This window comes from Molothrus aeneus, chromosome 5 (genome assembly GCF_037042795.1).
Source record: "Molothrus aeneus isolate 106 chromosome 5, BPBGC_Maene_1.0, whole genome shotgun sequence".
NCBI classification, from domain to species: Eukaryota; Metazoa; Chordata; class Aves; order Passeriformes; family Icteridae; genus Molothrus; species Molothrus aeneus.
The window spans coordinates 16,644,531-16,657,904 of NC_089650.1; the positions used below are offsets into that span (position 1 = coordinate 16,644,531).

At 36.9% G+C, this 13,374-nt stretch overlaps 1 protein-coding gene across 1 annotated transcript in view; it reads left to right on the plus strand.

Moving 5' to 3' along the window:
- The window catches only part of POLR3B (RNA polymerase III subunit B), a 71,861-nt gene that overhangs the window by 24,448 nt on the left and 34,039 nt on the right, over positions 1-13,374 (plus strand). The window contains exons 13-19 of the mRNA XM_066549719.1: positions 70-231; positions 3,485-3,685; positions 4,712-4,874; positions 6,828-6,981; positions 8,249-8,323; positions 9,095-9,193; positions 12,725-12,852. Of these exons, the coding sequence (XP_066405816.1) occupies positions 70-231; positions 3,485-3,685; positions 4,712-4,874; positions 6,828-6,981; positions 8,249-8,323; positions 9,095-9,193; positions 12,725-12,852 (982 nt within the window). The remainder of the gene's footprint in view (positions 1-69; positions 232-3,484; positions 3,686-4,711; positions 4,875-6,827; positions 6,982-8,248; positions 8,324-9,094; positions 9,194-12,724; positions 12,853-13,374) is intronic.

Consider the following 13,374-nt stretch of genomic DNA (forward strand, 5'->3'; position numbering starts at 1 on the left):
CAAGTAGTCTCTTTCCTCATTTCCTAGACTTGAAGTATAATTTTTCCCTCTACCATTTTGTATTTCCAGCTTCTTTCTCTTCTGTTTGAAGATTTGTTCAAAAAATTTAATTCTGAGCTGAAAAAGATTGCTGACCAGGTGATCCCCAAGCAGCGTGCAGCTCAGTTTGATGTTGTGAAGCACATGCGGCAGGACCAGATCTCCAATGGCATGGTTAATGCCATATCCACGGTAAGTACTTCTGTTCTCATTCTAGGATGCAAAGCTTTTCCACCATAATGAATGATGGAAATGTGTACATTTATTTTTGATGAATCTTCTGGTTTTGGTTTGAAAAGCAGATCTATTTAATGATTTTTATAGATTAAATTTGGAAAACTCTGTCAGGGGCAGGGCGTTTGGAATTCACTGAAGAATCAGTAATCATCAAGCATTTTTTATTTCAAATGGATGTTTCACTTTTTGAGAAGGAATGGTAGAAGCAGGCAAATTTATAATAGTGGTCATGGTTGTATTTATCCAGCTTGACTGTCTTCTAGATTCTACTTGACTATGTAGTTTTTTTATTATCTGGATTTAGCTGGGGTCAGGTTACATCATTTGTACAAAAGATTTTTGAAAAACAGCAGGAAAACATCATGAGCAGGAGGAAAAAAAATCCCCTCAACCTCAATTTTGAGGTCTGTGAGGGCAGTGCCTTTTTATTTTGAAGTTGATGAAGTGAACAAATTTGCAGCATAGAAGTTTGTACTTCTCTGCTAATGGTACTGATCTATTTAACAGGGAAATCTGCTGCATGCATAATATTAAAAAACCCTGATAATTACCCTTTAAATATTTGCCTTGGATTTTAGCCTGTCTCTGTCCTCTGCTGGAACAGATCCTTTCCTTCATGCCAGTGGACAAGAACAATAATAGCTACTAACTTTGTCTTTCATCTCAGATATCTGCAAGAGCAATTTGTGCGATTGCTCCTGAAATCCAGCTAGTAGCTTGTAAAAGACTGAAATGCATGATTTTTAAAAGAAATTAGATTAGTCTTAAGTATTTTAGAAGCTGGTAAAAATTGTGAAACCTAATTTTTAATCTTTGGTGCTCTTGAGAGGGCTTTTCTGCCTAGTATGAAACTGAGGTTTTTCTTTGGTTCTTGTAAACAAATTAATTCCACATATTCCATCCAAAACCACCAACAGTCTGTAACTTACAAATCCCAGTGTTAAAGCTTATCACTGTTTAATTTTATGAGTGCCCCAAATGTAGTTAAATCTCCACAGTGCACATAACCAAAACAATTGACAGATTTGTTTCTCTAAATGCTAGTGCTTTCTTCTAGCTTGTGCCAGTTTTTCCATTTGGACTGACAGAGATAAATCTCCAAGTATTCAGTCCATATTGAGTAAAGTCTTGTTCTTCCTGTGTCTTTGGACTTTTTTTTTACTGCCACATAAGCAGTTAAACACCATCTGCTCTTAAGCATTGAAAAATAATTTCTCAGGAACAATGCCCAGTGCACACCATTCAAGAGATTAAGCAAATACCATAAAAATGATTCTTGGAAATTACAATCTCCAATCTCACCAGAATGCTTCAATGATAGTCTCAAAGAGCATGAAATAACTGAGCAGATTCATAATTTCGCCAGTAGCATGCAAAAGAATTCATAGCCCTACTGCATCAGCTGTACAGTGGTGCTCGGTGATGTTTGCTACAGGTCCTCTCCTTACCCTGGAAAACCCCAGAAGAGAAGGTAGGGCAGGCAGTAGTGCCACAAGCCTGATGGACATCTCAGCATCTGAAGAATCACCTGATGCCACTGAGGGGGCAACTTCCCATTCATAAGAGTTCTCAACAGGACATTCTCAACAGGGGTGGTCTCACAACTGCCCTGGCCTCTTTTGATTTTCTTTTTTGTGGCCAACTTTTGAAGGATCCACTCTGTCCCTTCCAAAGCCCAAAGAATATTTTGGTTAATGTCTTCAGGCAGCATTTTTACTTCCCTTTTCCCCAGTCTTTTTGATTTTAGACTCTTCTGGGCAGCAAAGGAGAAACCACATACTTATTTAGCCTACAGATGCAATACTTTCTACTGTGAAGAAAACCTGCTGATTTATTGTATTCTTCCACTTACACTCCCATAACTCTCAGTCTTTACAGAACGAAATGGTCAGTGAGTGAACCGTTCCCAAAGATGCTGAACAAATGAACAGGTTTCATTTGACTGACTTGCCATTGGGCATGATGTCTTCCCACTTGCTTTTACAAATTTGAGACTATTTGATAGTCTCCGGTAGAAGACTGGAGACTATCAAAATAACAAAACCATTCATATGGATGGTGTTTTCTTCTGTTGATCACTGAATGGGATTGTGCTGTTAAAAGTGGAAATAAAAAAGCCAAGCAAATCACCCTCTAAAAGGGTTTTGGTGTAGTACAGCAAGAAAGCTTCAAGTTATTTGTTAGTATTGGTGAACTGAGTTTGACAAAAAGGGTTCAAGAACTAGCAGAAGGCAGTCCTTGGGAAAATGTTATCTTTGGACTGAACAGTAACATGGTGCCTGAAGTAAATAGTATTTCAGACAGAAACTTGCTGTATCTACTGACTCAGTGCTGAGAACTGGATATGGAATAAATGTCACAAAGGCAAAACTTTTAACACCAAATTTCAAGATTGCAGTAGAGTTTATTACATCTTGCATGGAAGCATATTTGTGTCCTAGAACATGCTCTGAACTCCTCTGTTGTTGTGATTAAAACCACAAGTGAGAGTGCCTGTGACAGTCCTGAAACACAAAACCTCTGAGATGTTCATGTATCTTACATTTCATATTTGGTGTAATCCAAACAGAAGTTGGGAGGACCTGCTCCTCACACACACACACACACACACACACACAGACACACACAGACTCTCTTCTCTGGGAAGACACATCAGTGAGTCTTTTTCCTCTGGATTCCAAAAACAAAAGGCTTCAAAAAAGTACAGAGGGCTTTGATGTCAGACTTCTCCAGCATAAATAAATGTCTGTGTTTCCTACAGAAGTAACAAATCATGAAAAAGGCAAAACTGAAGGCTTGTGGGATCTATTGTAAAAGTGTTATATCACTCCAAAGACCTTTTTTCCTTTCTTAAATACTAAAAAAAATTTATAAAACAAAACCAAAATAATTTAATTTAGCTAAATTTGAGTATTAATTTACCTATGATGGACAGATGAAAAAGACTTTGTGTAATGGAATATGTAGTAGCAAAAGTATCCTCTCATCTGAAAGAGCAATCCTTTTGTTTCAACTTCTCTTTAACACCTAATACAGATATGCTATAACTAGGAGTTTATAGGCAGATAGTAGTTAGAAATTTGATTAATATAAACGGGCAGCATTTGTGTTGGAAAGCTCCTCAGATACCATTCTGTCTACGCTCTGGAAAAAGTCAAGACAAGGACAAACTGCACAATTTTTTTTTAACATTAATTTTATTCTACAGGGAAATTGGTCTCTAAAGAGATTCAAGATGGACCGCCAAGGCGTGACACAAGTCTTGTCCCGCTTGTCTTACATATCTGCTCTGGGAATGATGACCAGGATCTCTTCTCAGTTTGAAAAGACAAGGAAAGTGAGTGGTCCTCGATCACTACAGCCATCTCAGTGGGGGATGCTCTGCCCTTCTGACACTCCTGAAGGAGAGGTGAGGAATTTCTATTTTGCTTTTTGTGTTTCTTGTCCTGACAAATGGAGACACTGTTTAATTTGAAGTAGGTGGTCCTCCATCAGAGGAATAATTCTGATGAAGAAGTATCTGCAGAGATAAATTACCCTCAGCCTGGTAACACAACTTGTGTGACTTCTTACATCCTACCTGTTTACATCCTGGTCCTCCTTACTATATTGTCTTTTTTTCTCCTGCATAGACTGTCTGGAAACAGTTCTGAAATCATTTGGCTACATGAGAACGACATGAACAGGTCCCATTTTTCCAGTGGAACTACTTGTTCTCTTTTGGTGAGAGCAGAAAGAGAGGAGTCCTAAACCCCTCTCCCTTTGTTCTGTAATAAACATTCTGTTTTCAAGTTGCAACATCAACCTGCAGTGTTTCTGGAAACATGTACCAGTATTTCTGTAGCGGTCAGCTTGAGGAAGAAAACCATCTTTGTACATATTTCAATCAAGGAATTGATTCTGACAGTCTTATTTTGTTTGGCTTTCCTTTTCTTTCTTTTTTTTTTCTCCGAATAGAAGATACTCTGGGGGGAGGAACTCTGAACTTTCTGAATAAGTCAATATAAGCTAGTCTTACTAGGCAGCTGAAATAAAGCTACACTGTATAAGATACTTTTTCATTTAAAGATGTTAATGTTTGTGCTAGAACATACAGGATACGTGGAAAATTGATCAATGGACTGATCCTGTATTTCCATTATGCTGCTGAGTAGCTGAGGAGAGAAACATAGGGTGGTTAACTTAAAATCTATTTCAGTGCCTATATTTTTTATTAGCTTGTAAATGCTAAAACATTACATTTCAGTGTGATGTAGAAAATTCTACCTTTTTTTCCCTCCATAATTTCAGGGTAATCAATTTAATTTCTTTCACTTTGTCATCTTTTTGTTTTTGTCAATCATAAATACAGTTTGGGGAGAAGAATGCAGGTATGGTATTAAACATAGAAAGAGAAGGGATAAAATTAGTGGGTTTTGATTTTGTTTTTTCCTAGGCCTGTGGTTTGGTCAAAAACCTTGCCCTCATGACTCACATTACTACGGATATGGAAGATGGCCCAATTATTAAATTAGCCAGTAATCTTGGAGTTGAAGATGTCAACTTGCTCTGTGGTGAAGAACTTTCATACCCAAACGTGTTCCTGGTTTTTCTTAATGGTATATTACTTTTCACCAGTCTTGACTTTGATTTGTTGCTGATGGAGAGTTAGGCTTCAGAAACCCTCCAGTAGTTCTTGGATCACAGTCAACAGCAGATGCTGCTTTCCACAGCAAATAATTTCCTCTGTAAATATTTTGATAGTCTTGGGCAAAGTAGATGGGCCAGATGATGGCACTTAGTTTCATGAAGTTGTGTCTTCAGAACTCTGACTGCAGATGTGTGTAGCTGGGAAATAGAAGCTTTCTCAAATTTCAGCCCTGTTTTTAAGCCCACTTGCATAAATAGGCACAAAAATATGTACATTTAACTAGGGGTTTGTTTGTTTGTTTTTTAGATATTGGCCAAAGGAGGTTCCATTCATAAAGTACTTTTAGAAGAAAATAACTTGAATTTGTAATATGTAATATTGTAATAAGTTCACAAATTCAGATCTTCCTTTACAGAAAGCATTTAGTTTTCTGTAATCTTTATATGTTTTATATATATTCGTGCATTTTAAAGAGCCTTTGGAAACAGAAAGGAAACATCAGAATATTATTTTTGAAGTTTAGCAATGCTGTTCTCTTTAAAAATCTTTTGAAGGGGCATCCTGCTTTGTGTGTGATGAGAAAAATTAGACCATGGAAAACAGACCTGTCTTGTTAAAGGGGTGTTTTGGTACATGTGCTTTGCACTGCACATTCATATTTCTTTTACAACTGATCTTCTAGCATTTCTAAACCAACAGGTACTATGGCATCAGATTTCAAAATACTGACATTTAAAAACTGTAGCTGTGATTTCAAAATAGCCTTTTATCAGTAGCATCCACTTCCAGGGACAAGTGTGTAATGTTTGTCACCATGAGTATGTTCTCCATTTACCCTTGAATTGAACAGTGGTTGTTCTTCAACCCTGCCTTTTCCTGGTAACATAAAAGCAATACTTGACCAAACTATGTTCTTTTGCTCTGCTTTTCTCTAGCAGTGTGTTAAAGATAAGGTTCAGTGAAACCACATGCACTCTTCTGTCTTATGGTCCAAAGGGGAGTGCAGAGACAAAATATTAGACTCTTCCTTGACAAGCACAGTTTGGAGCACAGAACAAGATAGTCTGTTCCCAGATGTAGATGAACTAGTACTAAGTGGGACAAGCCAAGTTACTGTTCAATCCACTGATTTGGCGTTCCATAAAAAATTTGAACTTGTGGATAGCTGACTTGATCCTGATTTAAACTTATGACTTAAGAAGGTAGATACTCTGTTAAGTACAAATTCTTAAAGCTGTAAAGACCCTTCTATTGTGTTATAAACTCCCTAAGCTATCATCCTTTGTCTTCTCCTTTAAAGTTTTTAAAATGTGAGCATAGGTGTTTATTTTATATGATTACTTTGGTCAGGTGACTCTTTAAATGAATTTTACTCTCTTGTTTGCTCATCGTGCATCAGAATATACAAGTATGAGCTGAAGTGCCCTGCTAAGATAGCTGAGTTGAGCTAAGTACCTGAAAGAGAAATTCTAGTGCTGGTGTGAGTGATCAAATACATCAAAATATCAGGACTTCAAAATTTCTGACAAGGCAGCAGGGCCATTCCTTGGTCTGTTCTTGGAAACCTTGAATCCATTTCAGTACAGATGAAACTGCAGGCTTGAGAGTTGTTATCTTGTGTACCAACTGATTAATGGGCACCTGAGCAAAAACATACTAGGAGAAAGCTGGAAGAGCCACACCATTTGGTTTCTCAGGCTGTTTGGAAGCATGCAGGCAGATGACTTGTGAAATTCTGACAATTTTGAATTGAGAGGAAAAAAGAGCTGGTTCCTATTCATGTTAGAGAAGGGGGATTTTACTGCAACTCATTATTTACAAGAAGCAGAAGTAATTCTGTGCATGCCACACATGATCAGAATTTGTAAATATTTTTGGATGTGCAAAGGATCCATCAGGTATTTATTCTCTCTCTGACCAGGTAACATCCTAGGTGTCATACGTGATCACCAGAAATTAGTCAACACCTTTCGGATCTTGCGTCGAGCAGGTTATATCAATGAATTTGTTTCCATCTCTACAAATCTGTCTGACAGATGTGTCTACATTTCCTCTGATGGAGGGAGATTGTGCAGGTAAACTTCTCATCAGAATTACCTCACTACTGAGCTGGCTATAAATTTCTATGCACTGGGCTAAGACTTTCACAGGAACAGATTTAAGCAAATTCAGTAAGACTTGAGCATCTCTTTTCTCCTTAAATAAGCCCTCATTCAAAATAGGCAGAGGTTGGAAGAGACAGAATGGGTTAATGAATATATACGTATTTTAGCATTGACTGGCTGTGTGCATATTCTGTGCTCACTTCAACAAAGCAGCAGTCACAACTACTGGTGGCATTCTACTTTGTTCATTAATTCAATCTCAGAGCATGTTGAATGCAGTTTGAGGCATGTCAGAGGCTCCAAAATAGTAAATGCACAAACCGTCAATAATTGTACCTGGTCAGGAGATCCTGAGTAGGGCCATATTCAGTGGCAGAGAAATCAGTTTTCCAGTAGGGCTAATATGTGTCATTTGGGAGATGGCAGTAAAGCTGACCTTTTTTAAAATAAAAGCAAGGGAAATCATGTGGATTTGCAAGGCTTTACCAAGTTTGCTTTGTGGCACCCCTCACCCTGTAATTGTTCAGATATCCCTATTAACCATTTAAAAGTGCTTATTAGTCTTCTAACAGTTATTTAGACTTCAGAGGGGACTCCACAAGTATCTTGTAGCTATTTGCTGCTCTTTATCAAAGCAACTTGTCCAAATAGCAACAGCCCTTGACATTGCCTTCTTGCATGCCATCCTTTGTGTCAGTGTTTTTGTGTGGTAGGAAAGCCTTCAGAGATCCATGTGCTACTGAAATTTATGGATTCATCAGAGATTACCCACAGTAAATGCCTGTACTTGACAGCATGTAGGCAATTGCAAAATGCAGCCTTACATGTGGACACTTGAGCACAAACTGTGAACTTAGTGTTCTGTAAAAACCACAGTACTAAATGCTGTTCTTAGCTTTGTAGTTTGGGAAATCTCAAATCTTTTAAAGCCATCATCAAAATCTGTAGTTAAAACTTACAAAATTTTAGTTGAATGATTTAAAGGGGAAAAAATGGCTTTCACCTCAAAATTTAAGTCTTGATTTCTCTATTACACATTTTAAGTTATATCAAACTAAGATCTGAATAGTTACGGATTTTATTTATGTGGTTTTAACAGTTAAAGGCCAATAAATTTTAAGAACAGTTTATAGAATAGGTTTTGCATAGGCAGAGTTCTTAGTGTAAGAATAAATTAAGTTACCTGCCTAAGTATTTGCTATGACCATCTTTTTTTTTTTTTTTTTTTTTATTTCAGGCCTTACATAATTGTCAAGAAGCAAAAACCTGCAGTTACAAACAAGCATATGGAAGAACTGGCTCAGGGCTACAGGTACACAATTCAAGTAGGCCATATTGATCTTCACCAAGTAAATACTGTGTGGAGGTACTTCAGTCAGTCAGTATTTCAGTCCTGGGGTTAGCTAGTTAGAGAAGTCTGCTCTCCTGTATAAGTTCATAATCTTTGTACTGGAGGTTTTCTGTTTAAAGTCAAATTAGGGCTGGTGTTCTTACTTTGTAACTACTGTGAGATTTGGTGAGTATACAGAATAAATACATCTTACAGCCTCATCTTTCTGCAAGTGGAAGGTTTGAGGCAGTCAAACCTTTCAGTCATCCTCCTGATTGAAAAATCAAACACCTCACAGGAGTATCCAACATAACCACCCTAAACTGGGCACATTCAGAGTTTTTGAAAGTCCTTGCAAATTCTTACTTAAGGTATTTTTTTTAAAAAAACCACGCTAATACAAAGGCATTTAAATTTAGGTCTAATTAAATTCCACAAATCAAAAAAATGTACATGACTATCCTTATATTTGCCTGTATATACAGTGATGATAAGTACATATAGGAAGATTTTATGTAGTTGTTCAAGTAAGTAGCATTCATCTGTCAGACTGTGATGCAGTGAATGGGCCACAGGAATAACTAAAAAAACCACATTTTTCTTCAATATGTAGTATGCACAGAACTCTACATGTAGAAGTATTTATCTCGTTTAGCTTTACATATTACATTCCTTTAATATATGTACTAAGTACTTTAAATTTGCAGAAATATACGATCAGTACTTCCAGTGTAATTTTAAATTTATCTATAGGAATTTTGAAGACTTCTTGCATGAAGGCCTTGTCGAATATTTGGATGTGAATGAAGAAAATGACTGTAACATTGCCCTGTATGAAAATACAATCAATAAGTATGTATGCATTCAGTAACTGGTACGGGAAAAACTTTTATAGGGTAACTCTCTGAAATGCAGACATATAAATAATGTTACTGTTTTCACATGTACACACTGCTCCCTTGATAATGGTTGAAACTACTCCAGGTGAAAGCTAAAGAGAGAAATCTGTCTGCACGCATCCTAAATTATCCATGGGAAGTTACAAAAATGGTTCAGATTTTGAGAGAGCTGTTTCTGCTACTACCTCTCAAAATATTAAATACTTGAAGGTATATCCTTTCTTTCTCTGGATGTGGCTCTTTGTTCTGCTCATTGGGCTGCTCATCATAAATAATCTTATCCAATAGGTATCCAGAAGGCAAATGGTTCCACATGTTATTTGATTATCTTAGCATATCATGATTGTTTGGAAATTTCTTTTCTGGCCATAAAGGGACCCTAGACACCCACCTTACATTAAGTGAAATGCTGGAATGAGACCTTCCCTTTGACTTTTGGATGTACAATAGGCCCCAATAAAAATGTCAGCATCATTCTGTGTATTCTTTACCACACATCTTAGAACCAGTTTTGATATGTGATTTTAATTCAGAGAGATTTCCAGATCTGTTATGTTTTCCACATATTTGAAGCACCTCCTGCAATTTTTTTTACTCTTGTCTTCTGGCTGTGATTAAAGAGCCCACATTAAAGGAAGGATTCTTTTAAATTTTTAAGTCCTCCTATCTTTTTAATGGTTTTAACTGGTTCTTAATGTTTCTCTGACAATATCCTGTAAACTGAAGCTTGAATATGAAGTGCTAGACATTATCTCTGTGAATGTTTGATGAGTAGATTTATGCAGAAAATTCTTTTTCTAAATAATCTGTCCTGGTCAAGTACTCCTGCAAGCTAATAGAAATACATCATTGATTTCAGTGGAGCTGGGTGAGCTCTTCAATTATCTTTAACCTTTGCTAAATGTAGTGCATTAACTCTGCTAATTTAATTGCCTTGCTCCTACCCAGGCTTTTGAAGACTTTATCCCTTTAAGAGATTACTCTTTCATGCTCTTGACTGAGTTCTATATACATGAGCAAAGAAGACTGCACACAGTTGCTGTCATTTTTGCCAAAATTAAATAACTTCCACAAAGCACCAGAGCTGAAAATTTAAGTTACAGGACAACTGATTCAGAAAGGTAAATGGGAATGTATCACATGAAATCATTGTTTAGTCTAAAAGTGGAGGAGAAAGTGAACTTCCGGTGGACCAGTGTGAGGAAAGGACTCCTCAGCAACTCCCAGGAAGCTCAGAAGATTCTTGTATTGTCCATCAATTGTTTTGAGTTTGGCTTCAATGCTAACAGTGGCTAACTGTGCCATAAGTATCTGAGCTTGCGTCGTATGAGCACATTGCTCCTTGTGTTTGGTAATGATACTTCCTACATCCTGAATAGCTGAGTTGAGTTCCCCCTTTCCCCAGATGACCATCCTGCATTTTAAATGGTGTGACTATGTTGGTACGGTTTGTTCTGGTAATGCCATTGATACAACCCACTATCTGAAGTATCCTAGTAGCATTCCTGCTTTTGTAATATAGGCTTCTTTTAGCTACAGTATCCTCTCTTTATCTTTCCAATCCAATTAGAGGGGTTTTCGTTGGAGTATTTGACTCTAATGCATTCCATTTCTTCCTTACGCATTTGTAACTCTGCTTTTTGAACTTATGAGGTTGCCTTTCCTTTCTTGGGCCTGGTTCTGGCAGTGGCATTTTTGACCTGCAGAGATTGGACTGCCCTGTAAATTTTGAATGTCTCCCATTAGCTCTCTGGAATACTTCATAAGGTAGTAGGATCATCTTTGGATGAAATAGGATTGACCTCACTGGAAGAAGACATCTGTTGAATACCCTATATGCAAATGTGTATCTATTTCCATGCACTTGTATCCTCTGGAGAAATTTGCAAACTTCACTATCAGTAAGTGTCAAGCTTCTGGTTTTATTGTTTGAAAAGCGTCACCAGTTCTGTGAAGTTCTGCAGAATTGGGAAGCAGTCTCTGCTTCCAGTTTTCTTCTGGCTCTTGAAACCATTTTGCAATTACTTGACTGCAGTTTGGATTCTCCCATTAGTATTTTCTTATGATAGGCTTTAGATAACATAGCTACTTTTTATCAAGTGGAGAAAAAACAGTGGCTGTTCTCTGGCCAGCAGGTGATTTTTAGGTTGTTCAGGTGTATTTGTGATTTATAAAGATTTCTAGGACTGATAGGTAGTTTCATTGGCTTAATCCTCAGGATTTCCAGGTCTATTTTTTTCAGCTTTCAGATTTCATTATTCTTCCAGTAGTACATATATTGTTTATCTATAAAGTTACTACTGCACTTGTCTTCAGTCTCTATGTGCTTGTGCGTAATTCCTTAGCCTTTTTTAGCTTACAGTGCTTGGCTGTCTTTTGAGTGTTGCTATAATAAAGACTTCTCTGTCACTTCCTTGGCAAGATCCTGAAGTTAAGTAATCAAATTAATTTATTTAAATAATTAAGGTCTTCCAAAAGACTTCCAAGAGAAGTCAAACATTAAAGATGAGATTTTGAGAATGCATTGGGTTTAGATGTCTGGGAGAAGCAATGTATGAATAAACCCAAGCTCTCTAATAGATCCAGGACATGAAAGATAGGCTTTGAATAGGTTTAGTTATAATCATCTGTATTTTGTAATTCCTCACATCCTAATTACATATCTAGATTTAAATTCATATCTGCTCCAGCCAAACTTTATTGTACACTTCATTCTTAGTTACTAGTCTCTCCACTTGCATCCCAATGCGTGCTATGATTTGTCTTTGCTGAGCATGGACTTTCTCTTCTGAAGCTCATGCCAGATAGAAGAAATTGTCTCTCTGTCTTTACTCCTTTTCTCTGTCTTTTTACTTCTCATCAGTCCTGTCTTTTTACAACATAATCACTTCCAAAATATTTGCAGAGCTTTTCAAATAGTGTTGTATTATATCATGTACCTATGGCAGTGAGTCTGGTTTGGAGACAGATGTTTTCTCCTTAACTGATATAGCTGACCTTGGAAAACTAAAACAGTTTTTTTAATACCTGAATCTGTTGTGCCCTTCCTTCTTCCATCTCCCCAGTGGTTTTCTGGATCTCTGAGATTAGTAATTGGATGTGGAGGGCTCACTCTCATGACATGAGAAGACATTCCTTAAGGCATTTTGGGTCTTACTGTATAAACTGATGTTTTATTGTTTTACTGAGCTCCCTCAGGTTGTCATTATCTGGAGGCTTTTCCTCCGTTATGGAATTTCATAAACCTTGATTTATTTCTCCTTCATTTCTTTTCATGTGGAAACACTTATAACCAAAATAAGTTGTTGGGTTTTTGTAATAAAAATAAAAATCCTGTAGTGAATCTGTGTTTTGAGGTCCTACTGACTTACATTCTCCTGAACAGAATTGAATATGAAGTGTTATGAAATACTGCTAAATTAAATGAATTCTACTGAAGTTGTTTGTTAACAAGCCTGCCATAATTGGTAATCTTTCTTTTAAGAGATACAACCCATTTGGAGATTGAGCCTTTCACACTTCTGGGTGTCTGTGCTGGGCTGATTCCATATCCTCACCACAACCAGTCCCCAAGAAACACTTACCAGTGTGCCATGGGGAAACAAGCCATGGGTAAGACTTCACTTTTTATTCGTCTTTGAAGTGTTACGTATTTTTGAAGCTATGTAGCAAAAGTGACAAACAAAAATTCTTTTTTTCCTGATTCATATAAAAGCTTTGCTGGGAAAAGTAAAGGAGCACCTCTTTAGCTTTGAGAAAAAAAATAGTTTACCTCTGAAACTTGGAAAGATTAATGTGAGAAAAGTATCAGTTAGTTTTACTTAATGAAGACTATATCTGCAATTCTTAACACTTAAAAGAAAATTTTAATAAACTGGGACACTTTTGTATTTTCTATTGTGTTTTATTGGAAATTATCATGACCTTCAAGCTTTCAGCATATCTGCAGGATTGGCAGAGTGGGGTTTTCTTCTCTTTATGCTGCAATGTGCTGTGGGTTTCCAGACAAAAAAGAGTTAAAAATTGTTCTCACAAAGAGAGACAGAGCACAGACTGAGGAGCATTTCTTTGACTGGTTAAGTAAGTGTCCTAAAAATAAATATATCAATAGTTAACATTGACATCAGAGAATAA